The sequence below is a fragment of the Myripristis murdjan genome, chromosome 17 (genome assembly GCF_902150065.1).
Source record: "Myripristis murdjan chromosome 17, fMyrMur1.1, whole genome shotgun sequence".
NCBI lineage: Eukaryota > Metazoa > Chordata > Actinopteri > Holocentriformes > Holocentridae > Myripristis > Myripristis murdjan.
In genome coordinates this window covers 15,045,092-15,068,321 of record NC_043996.1, presented here as the reverse complement: position 1 = coordinate 15,068,321, position 23,230 = coordinate 15,045,092, and the positions used below count along the sequence as shown (strand labels likewise).

General features: G+C 40.7%; 2 protein-coding genes across 5 annotated transcripts; both read left to right on the top strand.

The window, feature by feature from the left end:
- Positions 1 to 70: 70 nt before the first annotated feature.
- rps15 (ribosomal protein S15) lies at positions 71 to 3,159 on the top strand. Its single transcript, XM_030073919.1, has 4 exons — positions 71 to 201; positions 598 to 683; positions 1,411 to 1,645; positions 2,999 to 3,159. Exons 1-4 carry the CDS (start codon positions 199 to 201, stop codon positions 3,110 to 3,112), a joined length of 438 nt encoding a protein of 145 aa, XP_029929779.1. The 5' UTR covers positions 71 to 198; the 3' UTR covers positions 3,113 to 3,159.
- A 559-nt stretch (positions 3,160 to 3,718) lies between these two features.
- Positions 3,719 to 22,979, top strand: LOC115374791 (dipeptidyl peptidase 9). 4 transcript variants are annotated; one of them, XM_030073914.1, is made up of 22 exons: positions 3,719 to 3,961; positions 5,634 to 5,724; positions 5,892 to 6,130; positions 6,358 to 6,470; positions 6,911 to 7,084; positions 9,739 to 9,907; positions 10,204 to 10,314; positions 11,726 to 11,854; positions 13,207 to 13,268; positions 13,359 to 13,459; positions 14,291 to 14,468; positions 15,389 to 15,548; positions 15,735 to 15,814; positions 16,338 to 16,490; positions 17,376 to 17,511; positions 19,020 to 19,165; positions 19,345 to 19,491; positions 19,606 to 19,758; positions 20,183 to 20,325; positions 21,263 to 21,374; positions 21,832 to 21,917; positions 21,959 to 22,979. In XM_030073914.1, the coding sequence occupies exons 2-22, from the start codon at positions 5,669 to 5,671 to the stop codon at positions 22,008 to 22,010; spliced, it is 2,700 nt and encodes an 899-aa protein (XP_029929774.1). In that variant the 5' UTR covers positions 3,719 to 3,961; positions 5,634 to 5,668; the 3' UTR covers positions 22,011 to 22,979. The 4 variants fall into 4 exon arrangements, with proteins under 4 accessions (XP_029929774.1, XP_029929773.1, XP_029929775.1 ...); XM_030073913.1 differs by having other exon boundaries at positions 9,736 to 9,907; XM_030073915.1 differs by having other exon boundaries at positions 3,720 to 3,961; positions 9,736 to 9,907; positions 21,832 to 22,979.
- The last annotated feature ends 251 nt before the right edge of the window (positions 22,980 to 23,230 follow it).

The window sequence follows — 23,230 nt, the reverse complement described above, 5'->3', positions numbered from 1 at the left end:
AAAAGGGGATATAATGAATAGACGCTGATTACCCGCTCAATGTGTTATTGTCCAATCACGCCATCTGCTGTTCAGAGAGGGTATCGACCGGGGCAGGGACCGGAAAAGTCAACGATACGCCGGAAGCCTGTCCCAAGTCGCGCGATATTAGGCCTAACGAGATTTCCAAACGTTCTTTTCCCCGGAACATCAGGCAAGATGGTAGGTGTTGATTCCTCCGTAAAACTTAACATAACTATCTGTAGCCATCTGTCGTTACAAATTAATATTTAGGACTATTCTATCAGTCATCCGGCTGCTACATAAATTCACAAACAGTTCCACAGTGAATTATAGCACACAACGTCAAATAAAGCTGTATTTATTCCCTGTGTGTTAGCTGGTGCTATGGCCGACAACTGCTAAGCTAGCCATCTAGCTCAGGCTAACTGGATTCGTTTTCTAAATGTAGTTGCATATGCAAGTCCACAAATGAGGTAGTTTCAGGTTTTGTTTTTACATTGCTTCTCTAAAGCGGCAAGTGAATAGTGATGTTTTATAGTTGTTTAGGTTGTTGAGTATAAGGTGTTCAGTGGTGATGTCGGTTTTCACCCACAGGCGGATACTGAGATCAAGAAGAAGCGTACCTTCAGGAAATTCACCTACAGAGGTGTGGATCTGGACCAGCTCCTGGACATGTCCTAGTGAGTGAGCCCCTGTCAGCTCTCACAAATGTTCACACAGCCAGCTGAGATGTCATGAACCTGCTACAGGGAGCAGTTCTTCATACTGGGGTTGCATATTATCAGCTCTGTGGGTTTGAACCCAAATCATGTTGCTCTGTAAGGCTTGTATCTCTAAAGCTGCTAGATAATGTCAGCAACAACAATCCAACAGAAGCCATACATGATCTCACTAGTGTGTCAGAGTTTTAACGGCAGTGAGCACACCTTATTTGATAGATCTTGTAGATAACTTTCCACAATTTGTCCCTACAACCCCCTGGGTTGTAACAACTTTGAAATAGTGCTGTCTCTCACTTTTTGCACTACTTGCATGATTTATCTGGCTCATTGTGTTGAGAGGATGTTTACAGAATAAGCCTTTCATTGCCAGGTTGAAGTGGGCTCTGTTTTGGAGCCCGCTTGTAGTAAAACATCCAGTTTGCTTAACGAACCTTGTGTCCTTGCAGTGATGTTGCCTCTCAAAATTAAATGAAAAGATTAAATGCAGTATTTGTGGCATGGTGCTGTCAGAAGCACAGCACAAGTGCACTGACAAGGCAGTTGTGTCATGTGGCATCATGTAAAATGTAATACCTCCCCCCTTTTCAATGCTTGACTCATGTTTTCGAAGCCCAACACTAGGCTAGTTATTGTGCGTGTGATGTGCATTGATGTGTTTGACTCACTGTGCTCTCTCCCTTGGTAGTGAGCAGCTGATGCAGCTGTACTGTGCCCGCCAGAGGAGGAGGCTGAACCGTGGCCTGCGCCGCAAGCAGCAATCCCTCCTGAAGCGCCTGCGCAAGGCCAAGAAAGAGGCCCCCCCCATGGAGAAGCCAGAGGTGGTCAAGACCCACCTGAGGGACATGGTCATCCTGCCTGAGATGGTTGGCTCCATGGTTGGCGTGTACAATGGCAAGACCTTCAACCAGGTTGAAATCAAGGTGAGGTGCTACTACTCAGCTGGTAGTGATATTTTAAAAACTTTATTCCCGTAGAGTACTCTTGATTGCACTCCCCATTATTTTGATCACTCTCTGAGAAGGAAAGAGGCCCTTGGATCACACTATTTAACAGACTCAAAACTGAATATGAGGGAGTTGCATATACAAGACTTGTGTGGCTCTAGGTAGATTGATTTCTCTTGTTTGACCTGCTGTACACTAATCAACAACACCACAATCATGGCAGTCACTTATTTTTGAGGGCTTTCATGATATTTCCAGGTCAGTCTCTTTTCAGTGTGTAAGTCATATCACATTAACTGGTGTGTAAGTGTTTTGAGGCCCCAGTTGTCAGAACAGTTTGATAAAGTGAGGCGAAATCACTGTCCCCCATATCACCTCATTTTGGAAAAAATATGTACATATGTAGTGGCGATAAATAATTTTTGATCCCATTTGAATTGTGCCCTGAATTGCACATTTGCCGATTTATATCTCCATAAAGTTCCTTTCTGACGGTAAAGATAGGAAAGTACCACTTTTGTGTGAAACTGTTCAATGAGCTACATCATCTCATACAGTATACGCCAACACCAGCAATGTCATCACCTTGGCGAACATCACCTCAATTTTCTAGAATGAAGGCAAAATGAGGTGTAAATCACTACAGGCCTGGCGATGTTGAGCTGCAGTTAAGCAGAATGAGAGGTAGTCAGTTCTGTAAGAGCGAGGATGTGGGGAAAAATTAGTCACTTAAACGACTTGGGAGTCTTTAACTGTATTTTCAGTCTAATACTTAAATGTGTAATTTATGATACAATTCAAAGGGGATCAAAGAAAAATTTGCCTTGTTGACTACCATGCAAATTTTTCTGAAATAAGGTGCTATGGTGGTCCAGCAGAATGGGAGGGACTTTGCATCTCAGTATGCATATCAGTAATTGTCCTGAGGGATACACTTACTGATTATAATTATCGCGACTCAAGAAAATAAATAAATTGACTGCAGTTGTTAATATTCTGTGCACGTTGTGCAAACTATGCAGAGGATGAATAGTTCAAATGACAAGATTTCATCATCCTAGGCAAGCCTATCTTTTATATAAGAAGAGAGAGAGAGAGAGATGTGTACACAGTGCTTAGGGTTCAGTTATGTTTGGACCACATTTTGAGGATGCTGTTGTTTCAGATTGAAATTGCAGTTGTCTCTTGACCACTTGTTAAAAGTCTACCCTGTAGGTTTTGAACAGTGTTTTCTGCCCTGCAAACCTCTGAAACTGCAGTGTTGGAAGTTGCCTTGTCTATGTGTCTTGTCAGTAACGTAAAGCGGTCTGTTTCTCCTCCTCTCTGCAGCCCGAGATGTGTGGTCACTACCTGGGAGAGTTCTCCATCACCTACAAACCAGTCAAGCACGGTCGCCCTGGTATTGGAGCTACACACTCTTCTCGTTTCATCCCTCTGAAGTAGAATGGCTGTTTTCTTTGTATAAATAAAAAGCTGGGTTTCCCACATGACTTGCCTGTCTTGCATTCTTCATATAAAAGGTCAAAATGACAATCATATTACTGTTGGAAGAGTGGATGGTCACATAAGCTTGACTTTGTCCACCTTTTTCTAGGTGTCTTGATGACAATATGGACTTCATTGTACTGTGTGAAAGAATACACATTAAGGTCATGACTACAAAAAAACAAAACAAAAAACGAATGAATGTCACAATTAAATCTTGGTCATTTGTAACGTTGGAAACTTGAAAGTCCATGGTACCTGTGTGTTTGTGTGTGTAGTTTCCTCGAGGCAAAGGTGTTACAAGACAGTTTGACCAAAATAAAACAAAGGGTAATTTTCAGGAGGACTCAGGATGCTACTTTTAGTGTCGGGTTTGACAGTTTTCCATGCTTTTGTGTTACCGGATGGCCCGTACTTTGACCAGAGAACAAAAAAAAGTGCCTGAAAACGCATGACGGAAAATCTACATAATTCCAAGTATTACGAGGAAACATTTACGCTATAAAGATTTAAATGTGTCATGCTTGATGTGGATGCTGGACAGTAGGGTTTCCTGCCACTGGCTGCGCAGCGCTGGTTGCCGCTGACGCCTCCCAGCAGCGGCAGTGCGGCCCTGAAAAGGTGCCGCTGCGTCAGGCACCAGGGTGAAGGTTCCTCTTGGTTTCTCCCCGATCAGAAAGCAAGCTACATTTTTACGTGTGGCCACTTTGGGCCATGGATACAGCCCTTAGCACTTGCAAAATTTGTTTATTGACACCGAGCTAACAAAGCGTGAGGCTGTTGGTAAAAGAAACAGTGGCCAGATTGGTAAGTATTCCCCTTACTTTGGTGTGTTTCTTACGGACGCTGGCAGAAGTGGCTGTTTTTAAAGGAAAACAGTCATCGTTAGCTACCGGCCAGCTAGCATAGCTCTTAGCCGGGTTAGCATTAGCTAAGTGGCTGTAAAGCGAAAATGACAGAGGAGAGCTGTCATGTCACAGTGTTTCTTAAGCAAGCCTTGTGTTTTACATTGATACCGTCGGATCTTGTTATTGTCTGTCAGCCTCGGGTTTCTTTAGCGGCCGTTACCATGTAAGTTAACCAACTAAATCCCGCCGTTTGAAATGGAGAAATTGTAAATGTATGCTGCCGGTCTTTTACCAGTGCGACCAAGGTAGCGTTAGCGGATATCCAAGAACAAAGATTTGTCGTAAGCTAGCTAACTGTTAACATTAACGGGACCGGTCATTTATGATTTCACTCTACTTGTTCCCCACCCACATAGCTAGCTTGCTAAAGGCTAACAGGGAATAGCACTGTCATATTTGGGAACCGGAGTGATGGGGCCTGTCCAGTGACTCCTGCTATATCTAAACGTATTCATCTCAACATCTACTTGAGGGGCTACGGTGAATGAAAGTTTGATATTTGTGGGAGGTTTTTGGCAAAGGACAGCCAGCGAAAATAGCTGCACTTCCTGTTGTCCGGATGAATTGTCACATTTACGTTTTGGTTGTGCCCTGTCTTCACACTATTGCCCAGGCGAGTTGACCGCTTGACCTTTCTGTAATAGTATTGACGCGACTTTTCATGGGGTTGTTGATTTACACAGCCCTGTGACATGGAGCCTTGGCCATGACATGTTTACTCTGTTTTATTTACTTACTCTAACTCTTTCTAGGCATCTCTGCATTGCTTTCAATGAGTATGATCTTTTTGCTTGCAACCCAGTGTTTCTTATAGATGCTTATGAGGCGAATCAACAAACAAACTTCTCACAAATATACCTCCAAACTAATATAATAGCACACGAAAAGCACACTGGTATGCAGCCCTTTCGGTTGCTGTTTGCCTCTTATCTCACTCAAGACAGATAATCCAGGAATCTGTAGGAAATACTGTGGCTACCTTTACCACAGCTTGGCCAATAAGGTTTTCCAGGTTTCAAGGAAGGAATGTAAGGCATTCCCTAAACCTTTGCAGTCTCTCATTCACTCACAGTTTGAAAGCAGACTGTGTGTATTTAGAGTATTAAGAGAGAACCTCTTGATTGTTGCCAGTGGTAGTATGTAAGAGGGTCAGCAGGAATGATGAGCTGTGGGAACTACTTTGCTTTTTTGTTATGTTGCTACAGAGCAACATGCCAAATTACGTTTCTCTGTAATTCTGAAGTCTACCATTCTGTGCCTGGGTCCGTACATTAGGTAAAAAATGAGTACTTACATTTTCTTCCCATCTGCTTGATGTACATTTTTAATGAGTATCTTTTTTAAATTTGAGGATTGAAGTGACAGAAGAACTCATGAATATTGAGGAGAGGATCAGTGGAGCAAGGAGGCTTATGATTTGGTGCACTCTTGGCATGTATCCATACCTCCATAATTTACAGTCCTTGTTCTCTCAGCCTGGCCATCTTTAGTGCTGCTATCTTTAACGCCTATGGGTGAAATATGTCTGAATATTGACTGATGTTAGTGCTTGATTTTGTTTGTCTTCATAGGTTGCAGAGTCAGAGTGAGGCGTGTTGACCAGTGAATGCATAGAGTCAAGAAGGTCAAACTTTGTGACAATACAGAGGGTATCTGGAAAAGGTATGATGCCTGCTCATGTTTTTCTGAATTACCTTTGATGCTGTGGAAGATGAATGAGTTATCTCCTGTTTGTTAGATTTTTACACATAGTTTTCATTTCATATATACATTCCTGGGCTGCCGCGCCACTACGCACTACCATTAAAACATGCAATGTCACCAATCAGCTGTGTGACGGTGAGCATGACGGCGGTGGACGGCCTCTCGGACAGCACGGAGGTGGTGGAGATGGAGGATGTCCCGTCTCAATTCTATGTGGAGAAGCACTCCTGGGATGGCCTCCGTGACATCATCCACTGTAGCAGGAAGTACTCGGGCATGATTGCCAACAAGGCCCCCCATGATTTCCAGTTTGTGCAGAAGAAAGATGAGAATGGTCCCCACTCCCATCGGTTGTACTACCTCGGTAAGCTGACCGTTCCTCACTTCTGAAATGTGAGGTCCCCTTTATTGATTTATAATCTGCACTTGCTGTTTACCCCACTCTGACTGATCTAAATCATGACGTGAAAACAGTTACTGTGTTTAATCCCTGCTTTTCTTGCTGGCTTTGGGCTTAGTGAGGTCAAACTAAAGTTCCTTTTTTTTCAGCGGTGTCGAAGTACTTTAACCTCTTTCTCACGTGCTTATCAGGAATGCCTTATGGAAGCAGAGAGAACTCATTACTCTACTCAGAAATCCCCAAGAAGATCCGGAAAGAGGCTCTCTTAGTGTTGTCGTGGAAACAGATGCTGGATCACTTCCAGGTGAGCATCTTCTTTCTTTTGGTTTGTGCTGTACCACTTTTAAACAACATAGAGTTAGGTGTTGTTGAGCAGCTGCCCTGGTAAAGATTTGCCTAGTTTGCTCTAAAACAGGTTTCACTTTGTTACAAGCAAGTCCTGAAAGTGTAGCAGTATCAGTTGTGGCCAGTCCCTTGAGAAACGCTGTGAAAACCGAAAGGTTGAGCAACGCTGATATGAGCTATGGAAGGAATTGCTGTATAGCACAGCCATTTTATGAACACGGATTACTACTTGATCACGGGGGTTCATTCAGATGATATGGTTCTATCATATTACATACAGCATAGTAAGGAAGATGGGTTAAACCATCTTTAGATTTTATAATTGAATAAAAAATGTCTTTATTAATTTATGCTGTGTTGTGTATCTCATTTTAATCCCTCTTCTGATTCTTCGATAAGGCCACACCGCACCAGGGGGCCTACTCCCGAGAGGAAGAGCTGCTGCGGGAGCGTAAACGTCTGGGAGCATTTGGTATCACCTCATATGACTACCATGCCCAGACGGGCCTGTTCCTCTTCCAGGCCAGCAACAGCCTCTTCTACTGTCAGGATGGAGGCAATAACGGCTTCATCGTGAGTAGTCACCCCTTCTTTGTTTTCATTTGTGAAGCCCTTCGTACTGATGGCAGATGTAAATCAGACATTGACACTGCAGCTGTATGGTGGATGCTGGTACTTTGAATATACACATTAAATCAGTGCCACTGGTTTGTCCCACTGCTAGTTAGTTAGTCGAGGAATTCAAGGAGACAGTGGATATCACAAAGTTCTGTTAGCTAGAGCTGTGTTCTTTCTGCTGATCACTGTGTATATATACTGCTTACTGATTTGCACAGAGTAACTTTTAGGCCATTTATTATTTTTTTTACAGAATTAAAACTTCTTTTACCTGCATAGAACTGTCGCTTTACTGTTCATTATCCTGAATCAGAATCACAAGTTGATTACACACACAAAGACAAGAAAAGTCAATTGCAAGTTCTTTGAATTATTCTGTTTACACATGCATATCACACATTATCTGATTTGATATGCGCTAATAAGAAATATAAATGCCAGAACAGATATTTAAACAGTGAATTAAAAGGCTACTATATATACAGTAACCTTTTAATTCACTGTTATATAGTAACCTTTTAATTCAAGGTTACTATATATATAGTAACCTTTTAATTCACTGTTTAAATGTCTCTTCTGGCATTTATTCCTTATATTCCTTATTAGCGCATATCAAATCAGATAATGTGTGATATGCATGTGTAAACAGAAAAATTCAAAGAACTTGTAATTGACTTTTTTTTTTGTCTTTGTGTGTGCAATCAACTTGTGAATTTTTATAGTGATGTAAGTTGTTCCGAAATGTCATCTCTGTTGTAAATATCAGTTTTGTGAAGCTCATGACAGACAGTTTTTCTCAAGAGCCGCAGAGGTGTTGACTCAGTTCTGGAGTTATTTTAAAGGCCATGGTTTGTGGTTAGGAACTGTCCTGATACATTTCTGTTGACAGAATACATTTTGTCAGAGTTTGGCAGATGTGAGTCATAGTGCTGACCATCAAAGCTATAATGATCTTGATTAAATGTTCCTCTATTTTAAAATAAAGCTTGATTCAAAACTTTTGATAGTCACAGCAAATTCCCTGTCATTTATAACAGATACGTGTGGTTATTTGGGCGTTTCCCTTTTTTTGCCATCTTGTTCATTGATTCTACTCAAAATTTCACCACTTACTTCTTTGTAAGACATTTTTTCAACACCTTATGACTTGTGTCTTTGCGTGTCTTTGAAATAGCTGCAACTGAACATATAACATTTCAGTTGTAATAGCTGGTCACAAGCTTATTTACTTTAATGGCTGCTAGTCGTCTGCTGCATTCAGGCCCTATCAAAAGAAGTTTAGGAACAGCCTTTTGTTGCTTTGTTTTTTTCTTCCTCTTATTTAAAGATAATGAAGCTATAGTGTTAAACATAAGACTGAAAAACAATTTCACTCTGGCTTGTTGTCCTTTTTTCCCTTTTTTTTTCTTAGTTTTATTCTGGTCATAAAAAATGATTTTGATGAATGTTGACTGCTTGACTCATGCCTCTTGTGTTCAGGAGCAAACTAAACCTCTTAATCTTCACCGTCATAGTGGTATTTACATTGTGAGACTCTTCCCTTCGCCTGGTTAATGATATTGCAGGTTTTATGACAGATGTACCTGCAGTTCAGGCAGCAGCTATTTAATATAATAACAGCTATTGAACTGTTAGTTGCATCTTGCTGCTTTGAAAACTCACATACAAATTGGTGATGGCCAGACCTTTTTAAAACATTATACATATTGCAAAATGTCATTTAGTATAAAATATTGCTTATTCATGTTTTTTCAATTCTTGATTTAGTCTTTTCCAAGTAAGTAAAATCCTTTTTCATTTGGAGTTTCCATTATTTTGTCCAGCCTTTGTAAATTCTTTGCCTTAGTAGGAAGGGCGAGTCTTTGTGTGCCAAGTCTTATCCCATATTTCATATATGTTTTTATTGGCAGTTTTCTTGCTGTTTGCCTCTTCCTCTCTATCAGATCACGGGTGGACTCCATTATTTCCACTCCATCATTTCTACAAGAAAGGATGGTTTAGATTGAAAAAACAGGCTAATTTACTACCTTCACATAGTAGTCTTGTGATGATTTCACAAATCTTGCACTGCTAATAAGTTTATGGATATTTTCACAAATTGTAGAGGCTGATTTTGTGTTGAACTTGCCCACACAAACAGTTTGGGTCAGAGAAATTAAATTAGAGCATACAGTTTTTAGGCCATATTGGTAAATGTGCTTTTCAAGTACTCCACAAAGCAAACAGGTCTTGTGTTTTTATTTTGGAAACTTTAAATCTTATTCATTCACAGTTGAACAGTCCCATGTCTGCCTTTATCCATTTACAGTCATTCTCACCGTTGTTTGTAACGACAAAAGGAGCTGTTGTAAACAGAGGGTGCACCAGACAGGATTTAAAGACCTTCAGTCCAGTGCACCCGTAGGTGAGACAGCAGTTGGAAGAAATTGTCAAAAAATGCCTGCTGACGAAGCAGGATGCCTCACGGTGTCCCTTGTGAAATGAGACTCCTCTAGTCCAGTGAATGTCACTGAAACCGTTTGCATTCAGGCCGTGTTTGCTGCATCTTTCTGTCCAAGTGCCCTCTTCTCTTGCCTTTCAACTGAGAGCGTGTCTGTTGGTTTTAGCAGTCTGCTCCTATAAAACCCGTGGAGATCAAGACCCAGTGCTCAGGGACCCGCATGGACCCTAAGATCTGCCCTGGAGACCCTGACTTCATCGCCTTCATCAACAATAACGACCTGTGGATTGCCAACATCAAGACCAGCGAGGAGAGGAGGCTCACCTACTGCCACAAAGGTATGAAGCTCAGGGTTTCGAATCGTATGAGTAGACGATATAGTGCAAGGCAGTGACACATTTCACAACTCACATACTGTCTTAAATAACCACTTTCAAGAGCCTCGGCTGAGAGGGATAAATTATGGACTAGTTTAGTTTGGTATCGGATGATTATAGTTTTTTAAGATGTAATTTCATGGTATTAATTTGTTTTTTTTTGGAATGCATATATTTATCAGCATTCTGGTATCAAAGTATGGATGTAAAGTTTTCCCTTTTGACATCATTCACAGTATATATACCTTCTCTTTCAGGTCTGGATAATGTGAAGGAGGATCCCAAGTCTGCGGGCATCGCCACATTTGTCATCCAGGAAGAGTTTGATCGGTTCACTGGCTACTGGTGGAGCCCCTCAGCAACAGAAGGTCAGAAATTTAGAAAATAGAAACACACTGGAGGAGCACAGCTATATTGTTAGCATTGGTATTAGGTATTCTTTATGCCTGTTGACAAGGAGAAAAAAGGGTGATAAATGTATAGAAGTATACATGCCTAAAATAATGGCATGTTAACAAAAAACAGAAGATGCAAGTTGGTGATTTGGTCCTTGAACAATCTAAAGAGACAGCTCATTATTATTATTCACCTATTTATGTAGTTAGTTTTACATAGTTTGAATTTTAAACTAAGAGCGAGGTTTCAGTATATACTTGCTTACTCTTTCCTCTCTTGGAGCAGAACATTTAAATGAAATCCTCTTGCTTAGACATTCAGAAATGTTACAAGAATCAAACCAAGGACATAACACACAGTTTAACTGCATCATAAAAGCTGCCACAAAGCAGAACTAAAATATCAAAGAAGAAATAAGTCTTTCGCAATTTCTAGTACACACACACTGAATCTTTAACTGTATAGCATTTTATCCATTTGACTCATAGCTACAAAAGCTTTCTGTCAGCATGATTCGCTGTGCAGGTATTCCTTTTTTCCTTTGTTCCTTTGTTCTCCGTTGTCTTTAATTTTAGCCCTTTCCTGAGACGAAGCTGTTTTTGGGTTGTGCATATGGTGTGTCCTGTGTCGCTCATCAGGGGTCCAAGCATGAAGTGCTGGAGCGCTCTTGTTTTTGCTTGGACAATTGATTCTTTCTTTCCATTCTCCTCTGCTAAAAGTATCTGGATCCTTGAAATGACAAGTGCAAAAGTCACCAAACTTTGCAGATAGGTTGGAAATCTCACCCACTGTCTAGATGTGTCTATCCATTTAAAAAAAAAACAAAAAAACTCCCATTGTGCCTCTGGGAAGATTTCCCACAATATTGCCTTTTTCCAAAACCATTTTTTACTACTCCTCTTAAAATTTGGTTCAAATTTCACCACATTTTGCAGAGATCATATCTGGACATGGCCAAACAAAGTTACTACAATATCGTTTCCTCAAAATTTGCTTTTAAAAATTCCAAGGTGAGTCTAATTTTATGAAACTTGCCATAACTCATGAACGCATTAAGATATCAATCTTAAGTTTGAGACACCCGTACAGCTTTCACTTAGCTCATGAAATTTGATTTACACAATGTGGGTTCATGTCTCAGTCAACGCATAAAAATTAGTAATGATTGATTACAGTGGGCTCCAGATTTCAAAAAAATCATTCAGATTACACCAAAGGTACTAGAGAGCTGACATTTTTTCAGACAATTCAGAAATCTCTATATTTTTCAAAATATTCTAAATCAGTTAACATCTCATTAAGTCCAAAACTGCCTATTTTGCTTGGACTCCATGAATTGCTGCTTGTGTGTATTTTACATTTATTTTTTCCTTCCCTTGCCAGACCCTGATGGAGGGAAGACTATGTACTTGTTGTATGAAGAGGTGGATGAGACAGAAGTAGAGATTATTCATGTTCCATCTCCAGCACTGGAGGAGCGGAAAGCAGATGCATACAGATATCCTCGCACAGGTCAGTTTAGCCCCACATACTGAACACACACTTCAGGGGTTTCATAGCACAGTTGACTAGCAAAACTGTTAGTCAACGTCGTACGTCAGTGTCATGTAGTCGTCTATCTGTAATCTTAGTACAGGGTTTCCGCGGGTCATTAAAAAGCATTAAAAGTCATTAAATAGATTAAAAAGCATTAAATTCCATGTATTGTTTACGGCCGGTGCACGAAGTCTCAACACCGGATGCGTGAAATGCAGCGGGCTGTGAGCGTGCTCATGCTGTGGCGAAAGAGCGGAGAGAATATTAGCAAATGTCGGAAAAATGGGAAAATGCAAGTTTCAGCAGAAGTGGTTGAAGGAGGAACTATTCAGAACCTGGTTAAAGCCCGTCGACGGTAAACCCGGGGAGGCATTTTCCAGCGTGTGCAAAAAGATCTTCAAATTTTGCACAGTGGGCGTCAATGCAGGGAAATCACACATGCTGTCAGATAGTCACAAGTCGGCGATTAAAGGCAGGCAGCAGTTGACTGTGCCGAATTTCTTTGCCGTGACCAGCAACGCCACTTCTGCTGCTACCACCACACCTGCTACTACCACCACACCTGCTGCTACAGTAACCGCGACCAGTGACCTGCGAGCAGTATTTGGCTTTTTAGTTCCGTTAGCACTGAACTTCATGCAAACATGTTACAGCCTTTTCAGGTTAGAGTTAGTTTTTCACATCGTTCTTCAGGCTGGTTTTGTTATTTTTGAAATGTGCAAATAAATTCTGAGACTAAACCATCTTGTGAGCCATTTCTAATTCACTATAGAGTGACAGTTAATATAAATTTAGATTTTCTCAGATATTCAAGATTATTATCAAGTTTATATATATATAAACTGTATCTGCAGTTGGACATGGGCATTAAATTTGTTTAAAGTGGCATTAAAAAGCGTTAAATTAGATTTGCTGATACCTGCAGAAACCCTGTAGTAGTAAATAGGCTGAATTGTCACTGTTTCAATAAACAAATTCATAAATTGTATGTGGCATATGGATGTTTTTTATTGGCCAGTGCTCACAAGAATGCTCTAGAGTGGTATGCAAACAAGCTATGTCAAATATGGTATGTTTGAATATGTATATTAGATGATTTCTGTGCGGTTTATGATCATTTAATTTCCTTGCACACCCCCCACCCCCCACTCCGGGCCAGTGTTAATACTACAAGAATTTTGTTTATATAATTAAGGGGATTAGAGACACCTGGGAGAATATCACCTGGTGAGACGGGAGAGTGAAACGCCTCTCCTATATAAACACAGTAGCGACTTGCTGTTCATTTAAATCATTTCACATTTTTGATGTCTTATCTTCATTTGCAGGTAGCAAAAATCCCCAGGCCACCCTTAAACTGGCAGAGATCAAGACAGACCATCAAGGAAGAGTAAGAGCCTTTAACCACCTTTCTTTTCCTCTTTCCATCCTCCGCAGTACCTGTGTAAGGTGTCACTAATGTGTGCTTGTGCCCCCACAGATTATAAACACGCAAGACAAAGAGCTGGTTGTCCCCTTCACCTCCCTCTTTCCTGGGACAGAATACATCGCTAGGGCAGGATGGACGAGTGATGGCAAATAGTGAGTGTTAGCCAAAGCTTTCACTCCACTGACTCCCTTGCAAATTGATACACATTACACAAATCCCAGTAACATTTATGAAAAATCACATTCCTTTTTGGTTATTCATATTGATACTGTAAAATTGAAGTTGAATGTTTATTATTTTATTTGTTTTAATAGATCGAAAGCTTTCCTCTGTTATCTAACTTAATTTTTTTAAGGCCTAAGCTGATGCAGATCCATCCTCTAAAGAGTATATAGCCACCTTTCCACTGCAGGACAGAGTGGGGCTTATTGAGGCCAGTGTGGTCTCATGAGTGTTTAAACGATATGCAATCACAGGTTTGAGTTGTTAATTTGATACCTCAGCTCAGTTTACAAATCATTTCTCTTGGAAATGAAATTGAAAGAAGTACAGATTCTGCAAGCCCATGTTGCTTTTTTTTTTTTTGGTGATTATGTACAGCACTCTGAGCATTTGAGGGGGATTAGCGAAAATGTGTGAAAATTTGCTGTAAAGGTGGGAAGATTCATAGTTAAACCTCCCATGAATCTGTCTTTTTGCAGTAATATGTTGTGCAATAAAGAACAGGCATGTTTAGAAGAAAATGCCTCTCCTCCAGGACACCAGTGTAGAGGAGTGAAGTATCTCACCCCTGACTGACCTGAATTTGACTCTTGAGGATTGTGGCACCATGCCGATCGCACTGTGGTAAAAAGTATCACAGACACTTGAGAGGGGAAACAAACTGAGCACCTTAAGTAATAAAGCCTTTTTAGACTGGTTAGCTGTTTCTGTATGTGCAAGCCAGTGTGAACCAGAGTTGTCCTCTGTCTGTGTCCCCCTAGTGGCTGGGCAGTCCTGCTGGACCGCAGTCAGAGGAAACTCCAGCTAGCCCTTCTGCCTCCAGCGCTCTTCATCCCGGTCACAGATGACCCCGCTCAGAGGCAGGACAGTCTGGAGACTCTGCCCAGCAACACACAGCCATACATAATCTATGAAGAAACCACCGACGTCTGGATCAATGTGAGAGCTGTGGGCTTAGTGGGCCAGAAGATGATATGCACATATGTCTTTGATCAGCCTAATGAAGGAGAGGACAACTAGAGGGGACAGTAGAGTAGTCTCGTCTAGGGATCCAATAATGCTGTGTTTTATTTATCTTCTATTATTATTTTTTAAACTGTGCTTGGCCAATCAGTTGTTGGATTGCTAATTGAAATGGTGCATTTTATTCACACTTTAAACTAGCAGCACATTTTGTGTTAGTGTTAGTTATTCAGTTGTTAGTGTATTTGTGTGTGCTTCATGACTGAGGCGCTTACTTACCTATTGCAGTTGGTAGTGCATGAAAATTTTGATCAACAATGTAAATAGTCATCATTTAATGACTGACATATTTGTAACGTTTACTTTGCCAAATATAATTGGTTGCCAACACGTTAGCTTATTAAAAATTTGAAAAATGCAAGTAATGTCATATTCATAAATAGTTTTGAGCAGAAATGATTTCCTTGATGTGCAAGGTGTGCGACAAAGAAAGGATCTTGAGATTGTTATTTGTGATGAAAGGTCATCGAGACATGTTCATGTGTTGGTTTGAAATATTTGTAGGAAGAAATGTTCATTTGATTTGTGACCACAACCTGGGGGGTGATTATAGCTGAGGGTGGCTTCTGTGATTCTTGTTGGAAATAGGAGGGCAGCAGAAAGGTTTCTATGTGGAAAAAAGATGTGCAATTTGTCTTTTAGGATTTTTTTTTTTTTTTTTTTTTTTTTTTTTTTTTAAACCATAGCTGCACTTGCTTAATTCATTACAGTGATTTTATAAGATAATTCTATGAAAGAGGGGCATGGTCACTGTTGGTGCATGGTTGTGAATGTTGCTCTGTTTCTATACAGGAAGGATTCAGCAGACTAACTGACTGTTGTTCCCTCCCCTACAGGTCCATGATATTTTCTATCCATTTATTCAAACGACAGAGGATGAGTTCACTTTCATTTGGGTGAATGAGTCTAAAACGGGCTTCAGTCATCTGTATAAAATCACTTCCCTGTTACAACCTGGCTGCTACAATTGGGCAGGGGAGTACCAACACATAGAGGGTAAGACACGGCAAAATGGCTCTGCCATTTCCTCATTTGATAATATTCTTCCTAATGATGATTGCTCTTTAGTCTTTGAGAGCAAATGGTATTTTATCTTTGATGAGCACTTGATTGCCATGGTTTACATCTCATTGTTGGGTATGTGAAGGAGTTTGTTGATTCTGTTATCTGTGTGTTCTCCAGGAGACTTCAAATGTGCAATCAAAGAGGAGGTTACCTTGACCAGTGGAGAGTGGGAAGTACTGGCAAGACATGGTTCCAAGGTTAGACACAGTATTTTGCTCTTTCTCACTTGTCCTAGTATTGTCATTCTGTGGTGACTGTTTTGCATCTCGCCAAGTTACTCTGTATTTCACTTGTTTAGTTTTCCATCACAGTTGAACAAAAGCGCCTCATACTGTTTTGAATATCGTAATTTTTGAATGGTGTGCACCATGCGAGGTGTTACACCGTGACGTTTTCTCCCAGAGAACATGCTGAGGGACCTTGGAGCCATTTTCCTTTTTAATCGTATAGACGTCAGCTGGCACTCGATGTTTCAATAGCTACATTAATGTTTCTCATCTTCCTTTTATAGTACCTCATCCCCTCTGGCTCCATGGGTATCTTTATGTACTTTACTGATGGTCCCTCTGGAACAGCCTGTCCTTTTCATCTTTATATTGCTTGGTTCCCATTTCTTTTATTTAATGACCTCACTTCCATTATCTCATTTGTTCCTTCTTTCTTTCTGCTCTTAACCCCCAAATTAATTTTCCTCTGTTTTCACCCTCTCTCCCTTGCTAGATATGGGTGAATGAGGCAACAAAGCTGGTGTATTTCCAGGGCACCAGGGACACCCCTCTGGAGCACCACCTGTACGTAGTCAGCTACGACTCACCCGGAGATGTGGTCAGACTGACCAAGCCTGGCTTCTCTCATAGCTGCTGTGTTAGTCAGGTAAAGCCACCTGTCTGTTCTTCTGCCTGTAACTTCTTCACATCCTGTCAGTCCTTTCATCTGTTCACCCCCCATATTTATCTGCCCAACTCAGTGTCTGCGCATTTAATAATTCATGTTACTTAACATCTACTGACAGTCCCTTAGTCTCAGTACTGATCAGTCTATGGTATATTTATTATATATTTATCATATTCCTTATGATTTAAATGTTACATGTTCATACATACTTTCCTATTTGTGTTTGTACATTTAGTTTAACTTTTAATTACATTCCTGTTACAGTTATGGCTTTTATAAGACCACTTTCTTGCACAGAACTAAAAATCACTAAAATGATTATTTCCCAGTTAATTAAAAGATCATTTTCATGGTCCACTACACAGCCGTGGTCTGTCTCTATGATTTCTATATGAAAAATACTCAAAGTAGGCAAATTATCCATATCAGTGATGTGTTTCAGTTTATGCAAGGCTGTATTCTCGATTTCATGCTCATCAATGTGTAATTAAAACTGAACTAGTGTGGACACAAATGGAGGTCTTGTGCGTTAGAGCACCTTACAAACCTGAGTGTGCACAGGAAAGCTGTCAAAGCCAGGGATTAGCAGGATGTTCTCTGGTATAGGGGATATATTCTCTCCTACTGTAAATAGTGTTTCGCACAGGCAGTGACACGTTAGGCTCTGTATTAAGGATCTCTGTGGCACTAACTTGTGCTGATGTGGCATTTTTCACATCCCCATCGTTTTTCTGTCCTCATCTTGTCTCTTCCTTCCCCAAATAACATCCATCTTACTCTGTCATTTCTCTTTTTTCTTATACTGATGATTTTTTTTTTGTTCCTTTAACCTCTCCTCCCTTCTCCTACTCTCACTCCCTGCAGAACTTTGACATGTTTGTCAGCCACTACAGTAACGTGAGCACGCCCCCTTGTGTTCATGTCTACAAGCTGACTGGCTCAGAAAACAACCCACTACACATGGTACCTGAGTTCTGGGCCAGCATGATGGAATCACCAGGTGAGGAAACCCGTTACTTGTAAATGGTATGTGATGGAAAAATCCCCCATTCCATTAACTAGATTGGAAGGTAACACAGCAACAGCAAATCCTGGTGTCTTGAACAGAGAGAGCAACTTCCCTTTCACAGTCTTTCCAAACACAATAGTGAAAGGGATCTTGAAATGTACAGGTGAATATTTTTAAACATTTTTGCAAATGATAAACCTCATGTATAAATGGTTTAAAAAAAAAAAAAAAAAGCATTGAGGACAAATGGTCCTCTCAGGCTTGGTGTAATTTTGCTTAGCATTTCATAAGTTTGTAAAGTAAGAATGAATAAACATGTGCAGTAAATTACAAGCCACCATTAAATGTGGCAGATTAATCAATAAACTTTTGAATGTCTCAGTTGTGTTGATGTCACATCATGATGATTCAAACCTGATGTATAAGTGAGCAATTTTTTAAATTAGCATAGTGCCTAATATTATACACAAAATAGCACTACACACAGTTTTTAATGAAACACGTTATTTATTTTCAGTGATGAAAAATTGATTTCTTTAAGCTTATAAGGTCCACTTTCTTACACATAGGGACGTGAATGCTGCATGTCCCGACAATCAGTTCATTTGACTTTGCTCCCTGCTTTAACCGTGAGGTTGATCAAGTTGAGCCCTCAAAATGAATCAGCCTTTTTTTTCTCTTTACCATCTCCTTTTTTGACAGCCTGTATTTACGTAATTGGGCTTTTCGACTTTGCCATGAATAAGAGTCTGGCCAAATGTGAAGGTTGCCCGCCTATCTGTGGTTTTATTTTTGGAACAATCAATAGCGCCAACTCCGTTGGGGAAAGCGGTCTGGCTTTGATTAGATTAAGGACAGACAGTTTGATCTACATTGGCGTCCTCCATACTATCCCATCTGCAATCAGATAGTGTATTGCGCAGCCATGCACGTCATGAGCACTTTGTGCCCGAGTCTGTTGCTGCATATGATTCATGGAATTCACCAAGAATGAGAAAGCAATCCTTCATTCTCTTGCAGTACATATAATAGTATTTAATTTTTCATTTTTTAAAAGATCCAAGAAAAAAAGTTTTTGCGGAAGGAGCAGAAATGATAAGAGGAACATGAAGCAGGACTGATGATTGCTTGGTGGGTTTTGGCTCAAGTCATGTGATCCAAAGCTGCCAAACTATCACTGGGCACACAAAATGCCATTTTCAGTTAGCGTGCTCCATTTATATGTGAGACCAACAATGAACTTTACTGTGAAATGCTTGTCATATCTTATGTATTTTTTTGAAATTGCATTTTTCCATTTGTTAATATTATTTTAGAAATGAGATGTCTTTGTGTGTATAACTTGACACATACCATTTAGTGGATGGTTTTATCCCGAGATTCATGCATACAGTTTTTGCATGTGTGGTGCCACCGGGAGTGGAACCACAAATCCTAGCAGTGTGGGCTTCATGTCTAACTACTGGCTTATAAAAAACACATGTTTGCATGTCTTCCAGGTTGCCCAGGAGATTACAATCCACCAGAGATTTTTGACTTCCCAGGGAAGTCGGGCTTCCAGCTGTATGGGATGGTGTACAAGCCTCACAACTTGCAGCCTGGCAGGAAACACCCCACTGTCCTCTTCGTGTACGGTGGCCCACAGGTCAGTGGCTGTATCAGGTCTACCCATGGTGTTTAATGTGATCCTATAATATTATGTCAGACGATGCCTCATCATGGCATCAGTGATTGCTATGGTTTCACTAAATGGGTGGAATAAAGATGTAAGTGAAAAGTAAAAAAAAAAATATATATTTTCTGCATGTGTGTATGTGTCCCCAGGTCCAGCTGGTCAACAACTCTTTCAAGGGGATGAAATACCTCCGTCTGAACACACTGGCCTCTCTGGGCTACGCTGTGGTTGTCATCGATGGGAGGGGATCCTGTCAGAGGGGCCTGGAGTTTGAAGGAGCGCTAAAAAATAAAATGGTAAAGAAAGAGCCAAATATAGGTCTGGTTTAAGCTCTGGGTTTGTTTTGTTTTGTTCCACTTCTAATGGCTTTCATTTGTCTATGCCCGTTTTGTAAATATCTGTCTGTTCAGGGCCAAGTGGAGATTGAAGACCAGGTGGAGGGGCTGCAGTACGTGGCAGAGAGGTTCAACTTTGTGGACCTGAGCCGTGTAGCTATCCATGGCTGGTCCTATGGGGGCTTCCTGTCGCTCATGGGCCTCATCCAGAGACCCAATGTCTTCAAGGTGAGGAGGCTCCTGATGTTCATCATGAAGGAAAAATCTTTCTACCTTAGCTAGAAATAAAGGAGTGTACTTTACATAACTTGCTGTCTTTTTAACTGGACTTGTGATGCAGTTGCCTCTTGTATCCACATGGTGTCTGTGTTGGACAAAGCTTTAGTGCTAGTAGCCTTAATTCAGTGCAGATATCTGAAGTTTTTTCCCAGTTATGGCAGCAACATAACATTTTTTTTTAACCAGAACCCTTTTTTGTCAAACACGTGCACACATTGTGGACCACATTTTCAGGCACACTCAGATCTCAAGAAATCCCTGCCACCGGTACCATGTGGTTTTTGCGTGTTAGCTAAATGACAGATTTCCATTGTAAAGTCTTCTTTTGTTTTTCCATTTTGTTCCCTTTAAACATATTATGTTTCCCTGCCAGGTGGCCATCGCAGGCGCTCCAGTGACTGTGTGGATGGCCTACGACACCGGCTACACAGAGCGCTACATGGACGTACCTGAGAACAACCAGCAAGGCTATGAGGAAGGCTCTGTGGCGCTGCATGTCGACAAGCTGCCCAGCGAGTCAGTACACACGCTCGCATGACTGGTCAATAACACAGATGAATGTCTTTCAAATAGCAAAAAACACAAGGATATTGATTTGCGCTCAGCGTTATGTTTCCACTCTTGAGCCTGTGAGAGCGTAACTTGAAGTTGTGTACCATGTCTGGATAGATAATTATGCATGCTTGATTATGACTGCAAGAGCCACTCCGCTTTATGTCTATTTATGCTTCATATTATGTGGAAAATAGTGTGACAGAAGAGAATTTTGACAATGTGTTTCACACTTTAGCCTGTGGATGCTATTTTAAAGCACCTCCGTAAGACTGGCAGGTGTTGCGCATTTATGAGCATGCTGTAAAACTTTTCGTGTAGTGGGTGAGGGTCATCATTTGTGGTTATTGCCTGAAATTTATGACTCATATCTAAAAGTCATAACAGATGAATCATTGGCAACCCTTTGAGAATATTCTATAGAACATTTGTATCTTGACTGTTAGTAATTATAGCGGTAATACATTTACTAGCAGCACACTGATAGCTCAATAGGTTTTTTGTTGCCGTGGAAAGATGAAAACTGAGGGATTACGATTTTTCTGTTTCAGTGCAGTTAATCAAATCTGTGGCAAAGGTGAAAATAATGAGATCTGAGGTGGCAGGCTAAGTCAAGCCTCTGTGTTTTGAGACTGAGGAGGCCCCGGGGCTTTGCACATGGCATGTCGCAGCACTGCTTTTGGATTTTAAAGTTAAGCCACAGAGTGCTGATCAGCTCTTAGCAAGTCACCGAGTCACTGCAGCTGCACTACATCTCCCTTACATAAATGTCTCTTATTCAGTGAGGTTTTTTTTCCCCCATGGGGCAGTATAGGTTATTTTAAAAATGGGAGCATGAATTGACTCTTGCACCTTTTTATATCTTATTATCATGTAACTCTCCTTGTCCTTGTCATTTCAGGCCCAACCGTTTGCTGATTCTCCATGGATTCCTAGATGAGAATGTGCACTTTTTCCATACCAATTTCTTAGTGTCACAGATAATCCGTGCTGGGAAGCCCTACCAGCTTCAGGTTAATATCCCAACTTCTCTTTGATCCACTAACACATCTCTGATGTTGCCATATATTATTACTCCATTCCAAGTTGATCTCATTTATGTAAGAAAGGTGAAGATACATGGACAGTTTTAGTTCAATTTATACCTCTGAACTGATATTTTTTAAGGATTCCGTACATAGCATGTTAGTGAAATTAAGTAAATATACTACAAAACAAGCATATGTATTAAACTCTGTAATAGTAGTTGTTTAATAGTAGTAAATACAATAATTTTACAACACGCCATAGTGGTATTTTGGATACAGATTGTGAGTAATACATGGCATGCTGTCTGAGCTTTTAGGTGTATTTTTGCACAGATTATACCCTAAATGAGAGCAAATCTTGTTTTATAAGTACCTAAATGTAGTGCCCTTGTACTGGGGTGCAGGTTTAGTGAATTTGTTGTTCTTTTTTCTCTTTTGCAAGGTCTATCCCAACGAGCGACACAGTATCCGCTGCCCCGAGTCCGGAGAGCACTACGAGATAATGCTGCTGCACTTTTTACAACAATACCTCTGAAGCAAGACGAGGGGAGAAGTGAAGTCCGGTCTCCCCTCTGTCCTTCTATACCCCTCCAGCTCCTCGCCCATCTTCACTGTCCTTAGCCCCCGCCCCCGTCCCCAGCTCCCACCTTGTCACAGAGACTATCAGAGACGCTCCGCAGCCACAAGCCATTCTCAACTACGAACTAGACATCTCACTACTCAACTATACTTCCTTTGTTCGCTCGATTCTGTCTCTTGTTCTGTTACTTGCTCACTCCGTCTCCTCTGTGCCCTCCCCCCTGTGTACAGTCTGGGGTATGGTTTACGAGGACAGAGTTTTGGTGTTTCACCCTGAAAACTGAACAAAGGCAGGCTATATGGAGAAATATTTGCAGGCTGCGTCACATTGACTCATCGCTCACCCACATCCTCATTTCTGGAACCATGATGTTTTTTTTTTGCCAAATGTTTTAGTGTCATTTTCCCTGCGCCCCACCTGTTTTATTCACTTGAGTCAGTGGTAGGAACGGGGACACAGCTCTTGGATATGAAATGGAACCTGTACACATATTTGCAGACATGAGTCTATACACAAGTACACACACATATGTAACAACACATGCAGTTTATTCCACAAATACACTCAAACTCACTCAAACAGAACTGCAATATCCTTACATACTGTGAGTGTATACCTTGCAGGGTTGCGTAATGATGAAGATGGGAAGAAAACCCAGGCTCTTCCTCTATCAAGTGATTTTAAGTGTGTATTGTTTAAAATAAATACATATTTTTATGAATTTTTATTCTTTTATAATGAGTGTCGATTGAAGCCACTCATTGATTTTTTTTTTTTTTTGCGCCGTTTTCTCCCTTCACATTACATCGCTCAAGGTGTCTGCTTGCCTTCTTAAGACATATTTTATGATATTTGCCAAAGTACCTCTTGACTCTTGATCATGCTGGTATTTCCTTTTTTTACTGCTATAAAGACAACAGGAGGGTGAGCACTGGAGTCTTACAACAGCTTTGTACCACCGGAATACAATTTGTACATGATAATGAATAAATGTATGATGAAATCACATATTTCTTTTGCTGCGGTCCTATCATTTAAGCAGCAGACGTGTTAAGACAGCACATTAATAGGTGCAGCTTATATTATCCATTCAGGTTCTGCGCATGAGGCCTATCGCTGGATACCAAGTAGAGCCTAGTTCACTGGCCGTAGATACCCTTGTCTCAAGAGTATTCATTTTTCCACATTAATATTCCACTCAGGTCGTCCTGGCTATTGATGCCTCCTTGTAGGGAGAGATAAATAGACAGAGAGGGATGGT

Coding starts and splice junctions, on each gene's coding strand:
- rps15 (XM_030073919.1), top strand. Junction 684..1,410: donor CAGCTCCTGGACATGTCCTA/GTGAGTGAGCCC, acceptor CTCCCTTGGTAG/TGAGCAGCTGATGCAGCTGT. Junction 1,646..2,998: donor TCAACCAGGTTGAAATCAAG/GTGAGGTGCTAC, acceptor TCCTCTCTGCAG/CCCGAGATGTGTGGTCACTA.
- LOC115374791 (XM_030073913.1), top strand. CDS start 5,669: ATGCATAGAGTCAAGAAGGTCAAACTTTGTGACAATACAGAGGGTATC. Junction 13,460..14,290: donor TGGACGAGTGATGGCAAATA/GTGAGTGTTAGC, acceptor GTGTCCCCCTAG/TGGCTGGGCAGTCCTGCTGG. Junction 20,326..21,262: donor GTCGACAAGCTGCCCAGCGA/GTCAGTACACAC, acceptor TTGTCATTTCAG/GCCCAACCGTTTGCTGATTC.